This window comes from Saccostrea echinata, unplaced genomic scaffold (assembly GCF_033153115.1).
Source record: "Saccostrea echinata isolate AGI-Se365-2 ecotype Australia unplaced genomic scaffold, CSIRO_AGI_Sech_v1 ptg000014l, whole genome shotgun sequence".
Lineage (NCBI taxonomy): Eukaryota > Metazoa > Mollusca > Bivalvia > Ostreida > Ostreidae > Saccostrea > Saccostrea echinata.
The window spans coordinates 8,756,283-8,776,137 of NW_026889763.1; the positions used below are offsets into that span (position 1 = coordinate 8,756,283).

General features: G+C 33.3%; 1 protein-coding gene across 3 annotated transcripts in view; it reads left to right on the forward strand.

Annotated features, from left to right (window-relative positions):
* LOC133186719 (tumor protein p53-inducible protein 11-like) overlaps positions 1-19,855 on the forward strand; it is a 120,319-nt gene that overhangs the window by 37,200 nt on the left and 63,264 nt on the right. The window contains exon 1 of one of the 3 annotated variants that reach the window (XM_061321992.1): positions 9,830-10,007. The exons of 1 other annotated variant lie outside the window; for it this stretch is intronic. In XM_061321992.1, the coding sequence (XP_061177976.1) occupies positions 9,859-10,007 (149 nt within the window). In that variant the 5' untranslated portion in view covers positions 9,830-9,858. Of the gene's footprint in view, positions 1-9,829; positions 10,008-19,855 lie in introns of those variants that run through there. One more of the 3 variants, XM_061321991.1, reaches the window with a different exon arrangement.

Genomic DNA, 19,855 nt, shown 5'->3' on the forward strand with positions numbered 1-19,855 from the left:
AAGTGAGCTTTTTTGATCAAAATTTGTCCGTTGTCTGTCGTCGTTGTTGTCGTTGTTGTTGTAAACTTTTCACATTTTCATCTTCTTCTCAAGAACCACTGGACCAATTTCAACCAAACTTGCCACAAAGTATCCTTGGGTGAAGGGGATTCAAGTTTGTTCAAATGAAGGGCCACCCCCTCTTTCAAGGGGAGATAATTAGGAATTAGTGAAAAAATAATGGCATCATTTAAAAATCTTCTTCTCAAGAACCACTGGGCCAGGAAAGATGAAACTTATGTGGAAACATCCTCAGGTAGTGTAGATTCAAGTTTGTTCAAATCTTGACCCCCGGGGGTAGGGTGGGGCCACAATGGGGGATCAAAGTTTTACATAGAAATATATAGGAAGATATCTTTAAAAATCTTCTTCTTAAGAACAGCAAAGCCATGATTGGTCATATTTATATGGAAGCATCCTCAGGTAGTGTAGATTCAAATTTGTTCAAATCATGACCCCCGGGGGTAGGGTGAGGCCACAATGGGTGATCAAAGTTTTACATAGAAATATATAGGAAAATATCTTTAAAAATCTTCTTCTTAAGAACAGCAAAGCCATGATTGGTCATATTTATATGGAAGCATCCTCAGGTAGTGTAGATTCAAGTTTGTTCAAATCATGACCCCCGGGGGTAGGGTGAGGCCACAATGGGGGATCAAAGTTTTACATAGAAATATATAGGAAAATATCTTTAAAAATCTTCTTCTTAAGAACAACAAAGCCACGATTGGTCATATTTATACGGAAGCATCCTCAGGTAGTTTAGATTCAAGCTTGTTCAAATCATGACCCCTGGGGGTAGGGTGAGGCCACAATGGGGGGGTCAAAGTTTTTCATAAGAGTATATAGAAAAAAACTTTAAAAATCTTCTTCTCAAGATAAGCAAAGACATGATTGGTCATATTTATATGGAAGCATCCTCAGGTAGTGTAGATTCAATTTTGTTCAAATCATGACCCCCGGAGGTAGGGTGGGGCCACAATGGGTGATCAAAGTTTACAGAGGAATATATGGGAAAAAATCTTTCTCTCAAGAACAGAAAAGCCATGATTAGTCAAATTGATATGGAAGCATCGTTGGGTAGTATAAAATGAAATTTGTTGAAATGAGCGCCCCAGGGGTAGGGTGGGGCCACAATTGGGGATCAAATTTTTACAAATGAATATATGGGAAAAAATCTTCTGCTCAAGAACAGCAAAGTCATTTGTTATATTGATATGAAAGCATTGTTAGGTAGTTTAAAATCCCCCATCCCCCCCTCTCCCCCGTTAACTTTTCAATACTGAACTGATTTTTGCTTTTTTTTCCCTAGCCAATGTGCTCAGGTGAGCGATGTGGCCCATGGGCCTCTTGTTTTTTGTATTTTTGACCTTGACCTTGATGTTTAATCTACTTTTCAAAAATTTTGTCGTTGGTAATAGTTTCTGAATGAGAGAGAAATATAGGCCTTTCATATTTCACATGAACATCACCGATGACAACACCTTTCAAGGACTACTGTCATGTTTTACCTCATGACCTTGAAGTTTGACCTATTTTTCAAGTCAAATTAACTTTGACTGTAGCTTTCGAACCTTCAGAGACAGGGCTTATTATATTTTTACATTTGCATTACTTGTTACAAGTTTTTTATGCCCAGCTATGAATATGGCTGGGGCATATTGTGTTTGTCATGTCCTTCTTCCATCCTTCCGTCCCTCCATCCTTCCCTCTGTCTTTCCGTCGCACTTTGCGTTTAGCTCTGTTCAAAGCTCAGTTTCAAAGGAACTATCCAAGATATTTTTATCAAACTTGATATGCTGATAGATATTGATGAGAGCTATGCAACTGCATCAACATTTTTTGACCTTGACCTTTTGTTTTACCTTGACCTCACTTTTCTTAAATTAGTGTTTAGCTCAGTTTTAAAGATACCATTCAAGGTAGTGTAATCAAACTTCATATGTTGATACATACTGATGTAAGCTATTCAAATGCATCAATTTTTTTTACCTTGACCTTTCCTTTGACCTTGACCTCACTTTTCTTAAATTGGTGTTTAGCTCAGTTTTAAAGATACCATTCAAGGTAGTGTAATCAAACTTCATATGTTGATACATACTGATGTAAGCTATTCAAATGCATCAATTTTTTTGACCTTGACCTTTCCTTTGACCTTGACCTCACTTTTCTTAAATTGGTGTTTAGCTCAGTTTTAAAGATACCATTCAAGATAGTGTAATCAAACTTCATATGTTGATACATACTGATGAAAGCTATTCAACTGCATCAACATTTTTGACCTTGACTATTCCTTTGACCTTGACCTCACTTTTCTTAAATTAGTGTTTAGCTCAGTTTTAATGAAATCATTCGAGATATTTTTATCAAACTTCATATGTTTATGTAACCTTTTCAACTTACTGCATCAACATTTTTTGACCTTGACCTTTCCTTTGACCTTAACTTCTTTATTTTAAATTAGTGTTTAGCTCAGTTTTAAATATACTTTTCAAAATATTTTTATCAAACTTAGATCTATAATATACTGATACATATTTGTGAGAAGTATTCAACTGCATCAAAAACATTTGACCTTGAACTTTCCTGTGACCTTGACCTCACTTTTCTTAGATTTACATTTTGCTTCATTTTAAAGAAACCATTTAAGATATATTTATGTAAGTTTATGCACTTATATATAAGGCCAAACAAAAAAATATGTTTGTTTACTGTTACATGCTGAAAAAAAATAGGGTAGGTAGGTAGGAATTTTTTTTTATTTTATTGAATTTTTTTATTTACAAATTCACATGAATTGGTTGAAATACAAAACAGTTTTACTATTGTGTGATGCTTTACTTTTGTTTGGGCTTGCCATAGGGGCGATAGACAATATCTTTCTTGTCAACTGCCTTACAGCTACCACACAGTGGTAAAACTGTTTTGTATTTCTTCTTTAATTCCATGTTGCACTCTATAATCAATTTAGGGTTTTCCCCAGACAAACTTTAATGCATGGGGGGAATTTTGCTGAATTGACAGCGTGCAGCATGTCTCGGTTGAGTTACTTGTACATGTATAAGTGAAAATTACAAATGCATTACCAGTATTCGTTTACATATTTTTTTTTAAATTTAAATGATAAATACATTTTAAATAAATTGTGAATTTAACTTAAAAAAAATAAACAATTGATTTCTTCTTTTCTTTTTTTTTTTTTTAATAAAAATAGATCTAATCATCTTTTTTTTTTGGGGGGGGGGGGGGTATTTTTATTGTCCTCTAATTATAGCCACTGTCTTTTTATGTGCTGTTTTATTCTTGTTCTCTACAAACTGAATAGGCCCTATAGTGACCCCCTTTTTTAAATTTACTTCATTTTTGGCTGTCCCTACTTTTACAGTCATCTTTAAACAAAAAAGGGTGCACACTTTGTAGCACCAATGACACCATGTTTGCTGTTGAATGTAGGTCATTGTGTATTAAAGCACATGCGCCTGACCGAAGTACTAGCCCATAGTTCATAGAGTAAAATAAACAATGATAATGTTTATAGGACATGTTTATTTTAAGCATATATTTATGCTAAATATGGTTTAAGAATTATGTGTTTAACTAATGAATCCTTTTTGATGTCGGAACATAAATGCTATTTATAGAATGACCTGGAAATGTTGGAAAAACCCACATGTGCAATAACAAGTGTATTACTTTCACGGTGTATACTATCTTACAGCAATTAATTAATTTTTCATGGTTATAAATATTTTAATCAAATAAAAACTTAATGTTTAATAACATACCAGTAAATTGCAATAAACACAAATTGACAGCTATTGCATCATACCTCGTACCGTGATTTGAATCGAGTTCACCACAGGTACGCAACATGTTTGTAGGATTCTAGTGATCTGAATTGTTTTATTAATAGATTAATAACTGATAACATTCAAAGTAAATCATCTCTTAAAAAAAATGTATACCATAATAATTCATGCATAGCGGGAAGCATAGCGGCAATGTTTGATGCATGGCGGGTGATCTTGAATGCATGGCGGTATCGGCCTGGGGAAAAAATTATGATAATTTAATCGAAAGTACTAGAAATAGTCTATTTCTAGTACTTTCGATTTCAAACCGTTGACCGATTAAGATGCATGTTAAAGTTTAACTGACCGGTGAGTGACTTCTGGATTTTTACGACGAAAAAAAAAATTTGGGTTGGCGATTAAATATAGGGTTGGTCGGGTAACCGTAAACAAACATATTTTTTTGTTACGCCTAATTTGGTGGATTTGAATCTACGACGTAAGGATGAACACCTTACACTGCGACTCTAGAGTAAACGCCCTTACCACTGCGCCACACGGGTGACCTACAATTATGTGAATTTGCTTGTTGCAAATAATATATAAAGTGGCCAATTGTATGACAATTTTTTGCTGTAATTATAGTTGTAGGAGGAATTCCAATGATGATCTTATTTTTGGAACCATGCCATTTATGTTACCTTATGGACTCTTGGACCAAAATAAAAATTCCAGAACCTTATTTAACATATGCATGACATGGCCATTCATGAGCAAAAAAGCAAATTATGGCTACCCCAGGAATAGAGTATGAAAGAAATATGAATGGACAGATGGAATGCAAGCATAATACCTGAACTTTCTTTAGAAAAGGGAGTTGATGTACATCATAATCATGACTCATTTATGAAAGGTTAAATTTGTAGAGGAAGCATATTTCATCTTGGAATTTTGGATGTAAGTGGAAATTATTATTAGCTGCATCAAAATTTCATCCAGCGAGGTACAGTCAGACTGATATATGTACCACTGTTTTATAACACCAATGCTGTTCTTACCAAGCTATAGAAGCACTAATGAACAAATGAATTCAGGATTAAATCCATAGGCCTTGTTAATTGAATACTATACAGTAGGATTCTAGAAATATATTCCATTTTGATAAAATTACTAGGGCATTAATCCCTGAGGCTTAGAGATTTTATATAATAAAATTGGTGTTAAAGGTAAGTTCAGGGTGCCAAACTAGCAGGTTCTCTCTGATTCCAAAAATAATTGTTACACTTTGAATAGGTGTATTATCATAAAAAAATGAATTGTGCTGGAAGCACTTGTAGTAATGTTTTTAATTAAACTTGTTGAAGAAATACTCATTTTTTTTTGGTGGTGGTGTTGGGGGGGGGGGGGGGGGGGGGGGGGTGAAGAGCAAACTGGTAGCCCCTGGATTTTGGATGTTGGTCTTTAAATCAGGTTGAAGTGTTTATGAGGGGTAGGATGATACACAGGTCTTGCGATATGATACCTGATATGATACATGTATCTTGATATTATGATAAATTAGAAAGCTGTAATAAACTTAATATTTTATTTGTCTTCTTGACAATAAATCAAAAAATTGTTTTATATTAAATGACATGTGCTTTAAAATTATCAATTTCATTGACTAAAAAATTTACAAAAACAGTATTGCCAAATATCTATAAACACATTGAGTTTTGAATATCTAGGTCAAGTTCTGTTTTGGGTACGATCGAGCAATTTTTGACAGAGATATGCCCATTGGACTTAGAAAAATTACAATTATTTGCAGTTTCCGTTCATTAGCTTTGCAGAGGTTGCACATACTGAAATGAAATTTGGTATACAGATTTATCATAAGAATATCTAGGTCAAGTTCTGTTTTGGGTACAATTGAGCAATTTTTGACAGAGTTATGCCCCTTGGACTTAGAAAAATTCCAATAATTTGCTTTCCATTCATTATCTCTGCAAAGGTTGAACAAATTTATTACTGATATATCATTAGAAATGTGTTTTTGCCAAAGATGTGATGTAGAAGACTATTTCTGGTTGATGTATCTCAGATAGTACCGGTAGATGACCCCTATTGATGTTAAGTTCGAAAGGTCAATTTCATTTCCATGTACACTGCCCATAATGTATACTGCCCATAATAAAGGCTTGTGCACCGTATAATGTATGTCCAAGGGGGAGGGGGGACCATAAGTGTTTCACAAACATATATTGTTTGGAAATTAAGATTATAATGTATGCAATACATTAATAATCATCTTATACTGCTATTGTGATTTATGCATATATTGTGTTTCAGGATATAAACATGACATAAATAATGAATTTATGCATCTTGTTTTACAAATAAACACACTACAGGTAACTCTTGAAGGCTCGAACTTCGATCTCTCGAAGTTCTTGATCGCTCGAAGTGAGTCTCCGGTCCTAAATTTTTCCCCTATATAACTAAGCAAATTTACTCTTGATTTCTCGAATCTTGATCTCTGGAAACCCTTGATCCCTCGAAGTCAAAATGCAGTCCCGTTATGCATATTCTATTAGAATTTACCCTCGATACCTCGAAGTGGCTATGTGTACACAAGGTTACATAATTAACATCTTTACCTGGACATTTAAATGGCCCCAGGCAGAAGACGCGGGTCTCGAGGAACGGGATGTTTATTCAGGTGACACATATGCTGCAAGGTGATAATTGATTTATAATTAATCATGTTTTGCATATATGCTACTAAAATAATTATCATCGACTCTCTTACGATAATTTAGAGACGCAGTGTCAGTGAAAAGTAGTAATTGATTAATAAACGAAACACTAGCTTATTTAATTTTTATTTCGTGTCAGTGTCAAAGTTAAATGAAATATTAAAAAGCAGAAACAGCCTCATTGTCAATATGATGACTATTATTGGACAAATACTTACAGAACTGCGTTCAATTATCATGTAAGGAATAGTCAATGCTATGTACGATGCTGTAAAATGTCGTTTTCATGTAACGAATACTTAGTATGATGTCCGTATTACAAAGAAAAAATAAATATACATGAAATGACGATATATATTTTTTGCTTTACTCAGTTTAATGAAATATTTATCTGAATTACGAAAAATATCACTGTTTTATAAAAACCACGTGTAAAAGGTTAGCACCGCATGAAAATCATTACATCCGGTAAGACTAATTTTGAAACCTGTCAACAAAGCTGGAAAATTCCGGACTCCTGAAAACTCGAACTCTTGATCTCTCGATGTTTTTCCTCAGTCCCGCGGACTTCGAGGTATCGAGAGTTACCTTTAAATTGTTAGAACTACTATCATCCTATTCTATACTTGAGCCGGATAACCTATTATATGCATATGTTAATAAATCTGCCTGTAGTATGCTGAATATTATCAACTTCATCCAAGCATTAGATTTAAGATTGTTCAAATCATGACCCTCGGGATAAGGTGGGGCCACAATGGGCAATCAAAGTTTTACATAAGAATACATAGGAAAAATCTTTAAAAATCTTCTTCTCAAGAACAGCAAAGTCATGATTGGTCATATTGATATGGAAGCATTGGTAAGTAGTGTAGAAGTAAGTTTGTTTAAATCATGACCCTCGGAGGTAGGGTGATGAAAGTTTTACATAGGAATATACAGGAAAAAGAGTTTTCTGACAAAGAACAAGAAGGGCCATAGTTGCTCAGGTGAGCATTGTGGCCCATGGGCATCATGATTTTATGTGAACAAAATTTGAATACTAAATACATCATAATATGGCTATACTGTCTCAAAGCATTTTTTTTAATTCTGAAATACATGTATGTTCCTTGTAAAAAAATTCTCTTAGAAGATAATTTGGGGATCAATTTGCTAATGTCAGCATCTGTTTTTAAAGAGAATTCCAGGATTAAAGACCAAGTAATTTCCTGCTGAGGTCTTGGTCTTCAATACATTTGCCACTGCTCCGCTGGCTTTAATCTGGACTGTGGCTTTATTCCGGACTTTCTGAAATTAATGGGGGACATCAAGGCTGCTCCATTACAATGTTTATAACTATAGCATGTGAGAGGTCACGTAGGTGAAGTATTATTGTAACTGCCCTGATGTTTTTGAAATTCCATTGATCATACTTTACTTATACGCTGACGTCAATACCACTGGTTTATATTCGTTGTCACATCTCTCTAAGACGTATTTGGCTTACTCTAAGAGCTTACAAACTTCTGTAGGCAGCAAAAGCTAAGCATATACATCTTGTCTAAGCAGGCTTGTTTTTTTCACATTCTATCCACATATTACTAATCTTGTCTCACAAATTGCCACAGTTGTGGTAAGTCTGTCTTTCTCAACATATCCTGAGTTTTATTGAATAAAATCAGATATGGTTATCATAATTATTGGCTTTCAAAATGTTAGATGATCTGACTCATAAATCTGAAAATAGCAAGAACTGAGAGTGACATTTCTTCTGATTACTGAATTTATACTTACCCCTTATTGTCCACATTACAATCAGGCCGAATTTGAGCAAAGTGAAGACCAAATGTGATAATAACATGTTCTAAAAGTATGCAGTGCATGTTTATCAATTTAGTGCCTCTCCATGCTCCATACAACATCCCTAGATTTGGAGCATTTTCCTCCCAAAATGTGGGAAATTTATTAGCAGATGTATGATTTCCTAACAGTCTGCATTATTTTATTTTGAGGGTTGGGGCATGGGGGGGGGGGGGGGGGGTAAGGAGGGAGCTGTAAATAGAAACCAGTTTCCACCTTTCACATCTAAAATAAATGTTTTCACTTTTTCTCTGTGTTGTAATTGATGATCAGTTATCTTTGCTTTTCACATAATCTGTCATCATGAAGGGCAGACTGAAAGTTAATCTAACTAATGACATAACACCACAGGGGAATAGACCATATCATTATATGCATAGAGTGAACTTCACTTCACTTGATATTATAGAATTGACAGCTTTTAATTGCTTCTATTTCAGTTTATTCATCATAATATGAATTGACAGTACTTGGGGATAAAAAAAAAAATTCTGAAAAACATCTGAAATACATGCATTATTTCTGTCAAAAAATATTTTGGAAAGAAATGATCATAATAGAAGTCTGTTTTGGCTTTGGCTCTGTGTGTAGATTGAGAGGAGCCACTACTGCTTTGATGTTTTGATTACATTTAACCCAGTGTGTAACTTTATTATATTTCACCTCTAGCAATGTCCAGCCTGTTTACATATTTAAGAAAAGAAATCATTTGTTTTTAATTACAGCATATCTCTATCTGTGGTATGCCACTGGGTATAGATAATTTTAGCACTTTCATAACATGTTGTATCATTTATGTTAATGGCCGCAGTTCAATTGTGGGCTTAACTTTTCTCAATTTGATGTTTATCAACTGGGCATTTTATTGAGTTGGTGTGGCGTTTTTATGTTACACTTGATGGAGAAAGAAATCTTTTATCGCATCTTTGTGATCATTAAGACGTCTGCACAACAAATTGGAAATACTTTAGTATATAAAGGGAATCAGTAAAAAAAAAAAAAATCAGAAAACAGATTGGATTTACTTTGAAGAAAGTGGATACAGGTTGTTTTGGATATATAGGTTTTGGTTTTTGTGTATATTTTGAATAGCAGCGAGAGTCGTAATACTGTTATGATGTGCTCTCTCTGATTGTGAAGCCGGCCACTCGGGAAGATCAATCAGCCTATTTATAGATCCTAGCAACACCTTGTGTGTCATCAGAGAGTTTGGAAAATCTGTCATCCTGATAAACAGAGTGGTTCAGCAGACGACAGATGCCACCAGTCCACAAACTACACACACCGTGGGGAAAAAGTCTGTAATTTCAGTTGATGCAGAAAGTGAAGCATTTTAGTTGGTGTTTGATTCCTTAAAAGTATACTTCTTAGTTCATGTTGAATTATTAAAAAGGGATTTACAGTGTATTTAGAATTAATTAGTGTCTGGACATTGGTTTGAAGAAAATATGGAGGAAAAAAAGTTGGAAAATGTGGAGGAAAAAAGGTCAGAAAATGTGGAGGCAAATGATGCTTCTCTAACTGAAGTGGATACTGTTGGAAGTGAACTCCGTACTCCACATATCAAAAGGGTGCCACATCTCCACAAGCTAGAAAAGTAAGTAAGGGTGCCATGTACATCTTCCACATGCTAGAAAAGTAAGTAAGGATGATACGTACATCTCCACAAGGTGGAAAAGTAAGTAGGGTGCCATGTACATCTTCCACAAGCTGGTAAAGTAAGTCAAATTATGTGGAAACTGGAAGAATTTCAGATGTAGAGTATTCTGACAAATAGACATGTGGAAAGTCTTATTTAGCTTAGCAAATTCAAACTTGTTGAATTTTAGTACTTTAGTAAGAAAAAACAAACAGACTAGGTTCACTTTGTGCACATACATGTATATATAAATGTCCCAGGAGTGTCACATAACCTAGAAGCATACATCAATGTTAGGTTTAAGGTGCAGAGGTTTAATTCACACTTTTGCAGTGCGTAATTTTTTTATTAGAGTTTTTTGGTGGGAGAAAATGACTTTAAAATGCATGTATTTATTTTTTTTTGAAGAAAATAAAGGTATCCAAGAATTGAATGTTATTAAACATTAAAATAATTAAAGCATTTAAATTAATTGTAATGAAACATTAATAATTATAACTCTGTTAATGTTTACTTGTAAAAGTTGTGCTGTATTAAGATATTGTAGTGAAACTAAAAATTACCAACCATTTTTGGGATCAAATTTCACATTTATTTGGAAGAATACGACAGCTAATTAATTATTATGACATCATAGATCATAGTGCAGAGAAGCTCCAACTAATGAACAGATAGTCTTATCAAAGGCAAGATTATCAAATCCTGGTGAATCCATATTCTTCAGATTTAAATATATGTATCTTATAACAATTATCTGTTTAATAAGAGATATAATCTTTGCTACAGCATTTTGAAAATATAAACAAACACTTCCACATGTAGACAGTCTTCTTTTCTTCAGTCAGTCATTAACTAATTTTCAGATAATGATTGTATTTATACACATATCTCCCCAAAATAATGAAGTAATTCATGCCCATTTTGAAATTGAGGCAATTTAAATATTGCAGACTGATTCTATTAAACATGTAATTCAATGATCAATGAAATTTATGTTGATAAACTTGTACACTCTTAATTTGCATCTTTTAGACTCTAGACAGAATGGTTTCATTTTCTTGTCCTCAATTCTAGATCCAGTCGTATTTAGATGGGGACTTTAATACACATACAGATATTGCTTATTAAACTCTAAAATTTCAGAAAGCCTCTAGGTACAACATTGTACAACACTTCGTTTTGATTTTGAGGGACATTTTATTCTTCTGAACCACATTACTCGGAACAAAATAATGGTATAATAAGTAGTTCTGTAAGATCAGAATGTGGCAACAGAAATCAGGTGATCGAAATTGATCTCTCGTAAATAACAGAGATAATTCCAGCATTATTCAAATTAATAATTATCTCTTTTTTGTGAAATCTGAAAAAAATCCTGAATATTTGAATTTAATATTTATATTCAAATATCAACCTTTTGAATGAATATTGAATATTCGAATATTCATTGTCAATAATCCATACTCTGTATAAAAGTGAAACATAGATGTAACTTTCAGTGAGGTCATATAGATAATTGCTGCTGTAGCAAAAACATGACTTATTTCATGATGCAAAAATCAGTGAAAATGCGTAGTTTAGAAATATTTTGTTACTTGAAAGAAAAAAGAATGTGCATATACCGGTAAATTAAATACTTAAACACTTAGAGATTTAATGCTAGTTTATCAACAGATCCAATTTTTATCTGAAACTTCTAAAATCAGTGTTTATACAACAGATTTTACAGTTCAAAGTATTAATTATCCCTACACTTGAATTAAATTTGCTGTCATGTAAATATAACAGTGTAAACTTAATTGCTTGTATAGAACATTCACCTAATGTGTTTATGATTAGATTACGATACAAGCAATATAACTTTGGTATAAGCAAACATAAACCAGGGATTGTTGTTTACTTGGGATAAAAAAGAAAGTTTCTTTAGGACACGACAGTCCTCTCTAATAAAAACATTTAAAAGGAAGACATCGAATTTTATTATTCTCATATAAGGTCTATAAGTTTTAGAGTTAAAACAGATACAGGAGTGTTAACATATGTTCTCTTAAAAGAAGTGGACAGACATATTGTATATCCACTTCTGAGTGGATGAAGGCTACATTTATGCCTATCCACTTCTCTAGAATGTTTATAGCAGTGTTTCTGCAGACTACCCAACAACTGAGTACCAAAGTCTGCATGGCCAGATGTCAATACTGAATCTAGAGCATCTTTCTATTTTATGTGGCACGGCATTATTACATGGGATTAATCTCAAACACATTTGAATTGATTCAGAATTTGAAAAGAATATTTATATCCTATCACTATTTATCCTTGCAAGTTGATGTTAATATGTTACATGTGTTAATCCTGATATATTTACATCCACTGAATATTACTAATTTTCCTCTATTTGTTATGAAAACCATTGTCATTTATTAGGCAGTAAACGCCACGTAAGCCACCTGCATAGATTTTCTTGAGCAACATACGGCTCTTCCATCAATTATGCATACAATGACATACACATCTATTATACAATATTTAACACTTACTTTAAATGTTTTTCATACAGATATAAAAATCAACAATAAAATGTCTTTCTTTATTTGTTAGTAAGGGAATTAACGTCACAGCTATTGCAGAAAAAATATACTTGACCCCCAATTGCCCCTGAGGGTGAAAATCCAAATTTCGAAACCTTAATGGATATCTACAGGATACACCCAATAATATTCCAAAATATGAATGGGCTACTGCAAAAAATGTAAGAGGAGTTCAGGGAAGCAGGTTTTTGTAAAAAAAAAAAAAAAAGAAAGATCGTTTTTGACCCCCAATAGCCACTCAGGGTGAAAATCAAAATTCCAAAAGCTTATTGCACATTTACAGGACACTCCCAATAACATTTCAAATTATGAAGGGGCTACTGCAGAAGATGTAAGAGGAGTTCAGGGAACCAGGTTTTTTTGAGTAAACTCAGGTGACCTATTGCTATCTGTTTTTGTCTGTTGGCATGCATTGTGTGTCGTCCATCGTGCGTTAACATTTGAACATTTTCAGCTTCTTCTCTGGAACCACTGAACCAATTTCAACCAAATTTGGCACATAACATCTGTATGTGAAGGGGGAGTAAAATTGTGAAATTCATGACCCCTTCCCCCCTGGGGCCTGAGGGATGGGGCTACAACCATCTGTCTGTCTGTTTGTTTGTCTATTTGTTGTCAACTTTAACCTAGCCCATAGCTATTGTGCTGTCAAGGGTAAGGCTTTAATATTTGACATGAGTGTTCATTATGACAAGACCTTTCCATTGGTACAGAAATTTTTGATCATGTGACCTCAACTGTGACCTTTGACCTACATTTGAAAAACTTCAACATTGGCCATAACTATTGCACTGTAGTCTACATCCCACTCCAGAATTGTGTTACCATCGGGGGCATAGTGTTTCACAAACACATCTTGTTTGATAAAAGAAATGTGCATTATAGATACGGACGATCATGTTGAAATTTTGGTTGGAAGAATAAACTTTTATGGGGAACAAATACTCCTTAATGAAACCGTATGATTTCTTTGATATGGTAGATACTGTTGGGAGTTTTTGCCATTATTGCACAGTGATTGACAAGTGTTCATAGTTGCCACTTAAGAATTCAGACATTTAATTTGTTTTGATGCCTTTGCCAGGAAGACCAAGGATACTCAGTATGATTTATAATTATACACCGTTTATGTTGAAAGTAAATCTTAAAAAAAAAAATTATATTGAATTACTGGATGTATGGGTTGCATGTTTTTTTTCTTCAAAAACTTTATTAGGGTCACTTCTTTTTTTTCACTATAAAGTCATCTTTATAAGGAGGCAACCCCCCCCCCCCCCCCCCCCCACCCCCCAAAAAAAAGAACAGAAAAAAGAACAAAAGCAAAAACAACATACACCAGAGAAAAAGATATTCTAAATTATCTGCATCTGAAAATCATATCCTGCAAACTGTAAAAATCAATTTAGTGTGAGATTAAGGTCATATGTAAGGTTGTTTTATGTTTTTCAAAGTAAAAATAGCAGGGATCAGCAACTATAGGAGCATAGAAGAGCTATAGGGGTAATAAACACAATGTTACAGTATAAAAATTATTACCTTGTGAAATGGTGAAAAACATTATACTAGTCACAAACTTCAGGTTACTTAAAACCAAATGGTAACAACTTTGCACCATGGTCATTTGAACAAGGGAAAGTTCACTATAGGTGGGAATTAAGTGTAAAGTTATTGTCCACAATAATATTTTGTAATAAAATAACTTGAGAAGGTCAAATTTGCCCCCAGGGGTTGTAATGATCATATGTTATTACCTGCACAAAGGTTATTTAAACAAGGTCAAGGTCACATTTTCGTAGTTGAAATTCTGAGAGTCTCATAAATCTTTAAATTCTAAAAGAAAAATCTTGTTACTGGAGGAGCATCAGGAGGTGATACTTGCCGAAAGGTTGCTTGTGACCAAGAGGTCTGTCATGATCTTTTTTGTATAAGGTCAAGGTCACATGACTTGGAAGTTAAATGTTCTTTAGGCCATAATTTCAATGATAAAATCATAAAGCATAATATTTCTTGAGAGGAATACATGTTCCTAATCCTTAAATACAAGCATGTTTGAAAACAGATAAGGTCAAAGTCAGATTCAGAGGTTGGTGGAATTTTCTAACTTCTCTAGAATACTATGTTTTACAAATACATCATCTCTAAATGAAGACAACCAATCATGTTTAAGGTTTATCTTATCTGATGTCACAGCAAGACATATATATCATAAACCGAATTATTTAACAAGAATTCAGGCTTGCTGATTTATAATCACAAGGCCAAACGAAAAAAAGAAGAAGAAAATCGATGTTAGCGATAATGAACATTAATTGTAGAGTAAGGCTACAACAGAAATGTTAAAGCACAGCCCATTGTTGGCAGAATCCAGGCTAGAAACAATAGGAAGATTACCAGTGTAAGCTGAATTATGACTTTGTGGGATTTCATTGGACTTTTGACATTTACTCGTGAGAGAGATTGGTATTGGCCTTTTCTGAGACTCTGATGACTGCAGATAGTGTCTGATAGAGTTACTGGTGTCTTCATTTGTCACAAGGACTTGGATAAATCTTGTCTTAAAATGAATTCTAGTCACAGATAACTACAAGCTTATTAGATAGAGTTCTGATAAAATGAATGTCACTTTGAAACTGCATCTCTGAAGGCAATTACTTTGTTTGGATACAACTGTATTGAATTTCCAAGCCATGTAGAACAACATCCTCAATACTTATTCAAAATTTATACCTCAATCATGTTTTTCAGTACCATTATCATTGCTTATTAATGGCTCCAGTGTGAATCTTTTACTACTGTAATCTTTTTCTATGAAATGCTTCATAAGGATTCTTATTGTGGTCATAAATTAATCATTGCTTTAATTCAAACACCTCGTACAAACATACTATCAGAGACTGATCCATGTGTGAATTGTCTCCCCTTAGGGTTGATGAATTTTAAAGTAGAGTTTGTTTATCATTCCTTTGTATTAATGATGTTTGTCATACTTAGGGATTGCTTAGGGTTTATCACCAATGATAAATCTCATTATGGCCTATGTATGACCAAGAGGTAAATGCTTATTCCACTGTGGACAGTAAATGTTATATGACCTCATTTTGTAGACTATCATTAGAATAAAATTTTGGTTTTTGAAATCAACTATACCTGTTTGCAAGAAAGCAATATTTTTCAAAACAGTGACTTAAAATTCCCTTAGGATATCATTCAAGTCAGTGGTTCAAACTTGCATATATGACTTGATTTTCAATTTGACAAGTTATATTGAAAAACAGGTGGCATTCTTAAACTGAAAACATCAGATTAGACCCTTAATCTTGACAAATCAGAATTGAGAGAACTGTCATATGTGCCAGGAAATCAGAAGAAACAGGTTTGACTGGGTATGCAATGGAGCATTTGTATATCATGTATATATTCAACAAATCAACAGTAAATTACAGTAACAGGAAAAAAAGCAACTAACTGTCCTTTTTCTTTGAGTCTGATGATTTGTACTGGTGTAGTAAACAAAATATCCCCTTTTTTTTAGTTATACGATCTGTGCTGGTGTATAGTTATTAGTTACCAAAAATGACAAAACTTCGTCTCAAAGTCAACTGTTGCCTAGGATTCCATGAATATCTTGAGATTATTGGCTGGCTTCTTCATTCTTTTCTTCCTCAAGTGTCTTGAATGATTTACTGAGGACAGAAAAATTGCAGATTTGATGATCCAATTGGATCCATTACTTGGGCTGCATTTACTGGCTTTATTAGCTTGGACCTGTGTCTTTGTGGCCTCAGTAAGGAGCTGGCTATTCTGTGAACTTTTCAGGGCATTGTACCTACCGTTCCATAGGTGACAGATCAGTGCCGTCAATTGATTATCATTAAGAGTAAAGCGGGATTAGCTACCAGCCGAGATGATGGCATATGCTGATCACTTTGAATCTAATCCTAGTTCACAAGCAAACAACGGTCTTTACCAGAACTTTATGGAAATATAAAATCTTGTCTCATTTGGTGGAAGGATGCTCTTTATGCAAATTGAAGCACTTAAAATCCAGGGATTAAAGTTTAACCTGCCTTTTAGAAAATTTCAGGTTTTAAATTTTCAGTAAATTCCACATGATATAAATTACTGTAGAATTTTTATAGTCTTTTTGTCTCATCATTTCCATGGTCTTAGTTTTGTAATAAGTTGTAATATTATACATTCATAAGCTCTAATAGTATAAGAATAATTATCTTGATAACTGATTTTATTCCCTGGTAGGTTTGATAAACAGAAATAAGAGCTTATTAATTCTGTAAACTGACAGGGTTTAACAAGTACCATAAACCTTTAGGGAGAATACAGAGAAACTCCGTGATAATTTGATTTACAGTCATATTTCACAGAGAGTATGCCAATGTAACCATATTGTAAGGTCATATATATTTAATTTTTTGATTCTTATCTTAATTTACTAACATTTTGGAAGAGGGGAGGGATTTTAATTTTTTTTTTCAGCTTTTTTAGCTTCTCAAATTCAAGAAGTAAATATATTGATGTGGAAGTGAATTCAAAGTCGGCCTTGATTTTGCATTACAAAAACGGCCAACACTTTGGAAAAGGATCCATCATTGTTATTTTATTGTTGCTTGTCATCCATAATGTAATGAAGTAAGTGCATGCTTTAAATAAATGCATAAGCCATAGTCAGATAATCTCTGGAAATAATGACAACTCCCTCATTTGCTTGACAGCAATGGCAGAAATTATAACATTGTAAATTTCCATAGAAACATTATAGTATGCTGTAAACCAGCTATTATTCATGTCATCTTTTATTCGCAATTCGTCAGTTTGAAATCAATCAGGGACAATTAATTTTTGCGATTGAAGACACATTCTCTACAAATACAAAGCAAAATAAATGGTTCACGTCGATTACTATTTGCAAGTTAAAGTAGGTCGTGAAACTCGCGGATATTTCTTGCATGCAAATAAAAGCTGGTTTACAGTACTTGTTTTTTACAAGTATTTATTCAACTTGTAGCAAATATGGTTTGGAAATGATAAAACTTTAATGTTTAATGGTTTTATCTTTCAAGACAATTAAAAAATTTAGTTGCTATTTATTTTTCTATTTTTTGTAAAAAAAAAACCAAAAAAACATGTGGATCACAATATACACAATTCTCAACTTTGAAGAAGAAAATGATGCAATATTAAATGTTTTTTGATATATTATGTAATATAGGCAATATTAATAAAATATTTTTCATCTATTTCACTTTTAAATAAACAAGTTCTATTTAACAATGACTCATTACATAACGTAATATGTAAACATCAAGTAAAACAAGTGACATAATCATGGTTTTCTCCTAATATGTATAATGCAAGTCAGAGAATCAGTGAAATACACATGGGTGTTCTCTTATTAAGATGATCAGCGAATTAGTTTAGATTTAATGTAGTTAAGTATGTACCTCCTCATTAAAACTTAACTTACCTACATTAAATCAAACTACATGTACATTCACTCATGATTTAAATTATAATTGCTCTTATTTACTGCCATGTGACCCATATCCATCCATCCACACACACACACACACACACACACACACAGTAAACTTGTAATGACTGCTGTGGCCTGACAGATCCAAGAATTTTTTGAAAGTGATGCTTTTCAATATGGCATCCCCTCTTCATGTCATGATATAAAAGCGGGGGTTATAGTTGGAGGAATCTCAAATTTAAGCTTCATGTGTAGATGCACTTGCTTTGAGAAATAAAGTTAATTTTGTTACATATATTGTTGGATATTGATGACACTGTATAGCATTTGAATCTGGAAAGTTTCAATCTAATCTTAAGAAAAAAAATTATACGGTATAAGCAGAATTTATAGCGGCGATTTAATTTTGGCATTATTATAGCGAGGGTTCTGAGATCGCTAAAATTGAATATTGCTTACATTTCCTATCGTTAGTTATTGCTATCTCTCTTAACATTATAAAATCACTAAAATTGCTTCTCGCTAAAAATATATAACAATTTTTTGGGGGGATAAATTGTTAAATTTGCATCTCACTAAAATTTTCACTTATACGGTAAGTAGTGTTTAATGTAGAATGCAAAACCCTGGAGATAGCTAGAGGATAAGAATTAAAACTTGATGTCATTTATAGGTGGAGTATGTAATGGAAAATTTTAATCTAAAATTTTTAATTTTATCAGGCTTTATATAGAATGCAAAATGATGAGAGATTTTTGTTGTTGTTGTTCATTGTTGGATATTGATGATGTTGCTGAGCATAATTCACATGGAATCATACAACTTCAATAGTACAACTCTTATTGGTAACCATGTGTAATTACACAGAATCTGGTTTATCTCTTTTTCTATGCAGTTTAGCACCACTGAATAAGTTGGATGATTACTTCACATTAAACCCCACTGTGTGTCATATTGATTTACTAATGTGGTTCTACATTGAGATTTATGAGGTAGATTTGTAAGGAACCTCTGTTAGTGATGTATCTACCACAGCTCTTTGGCACTTCATTTACTCTTTATCTTTAGTGCAGTAAAAACCTGTTGTTTTCCTTTATAGTCATGTAAGGCTGTTGTTTATTTGATTGCACAAAATCAGTCAAAGCAAGGTTGGAAGTTTTTTTTACTTGAAAAATGTTGTTTTAGAATTTAACAACCATTTAAAAATCTTTATTGGTATACAATTACATGCTTTTCTCACCCATTGATGTAAGTTTTTCAAGAATTTTTGAGTGTCTTTTTTGCTCAGAAAGGAAAGTAAAATTGGTTAGGGTTTTTTTTGGTTCTATTGGGGGAGGGGGGGGGGGGGTTAGTAAGTTACATCTGTGGAAATATACAGATTTACAAATTTGACAGGAAAAGCTAGGGAATTAAAAACTTATTTCAGCTGAATCAGCATTTATGTGGAATTGGCAGAATGTTTTTTTTTTTAAGGAAGTCTGTATTGGACGGGGGGGGGGGGGGGGGGGGGGGGGGGGGGGGCTAAAGTAAAGTTACATCTGTGTGAGATAATATACAGATTTACCATGTAACAGAAAAATGATATGAGGGATTTTAAACAACTGAATCTGCATGGAAGTGTGAAAATTAACAGAATTATATGGGAGGTCTGGTTTTTAATCAAGTTATGTATTTCTTGAATCAATTAGTAAAGACTGTACCTAGTTAATCAATTTTTAAAGTAT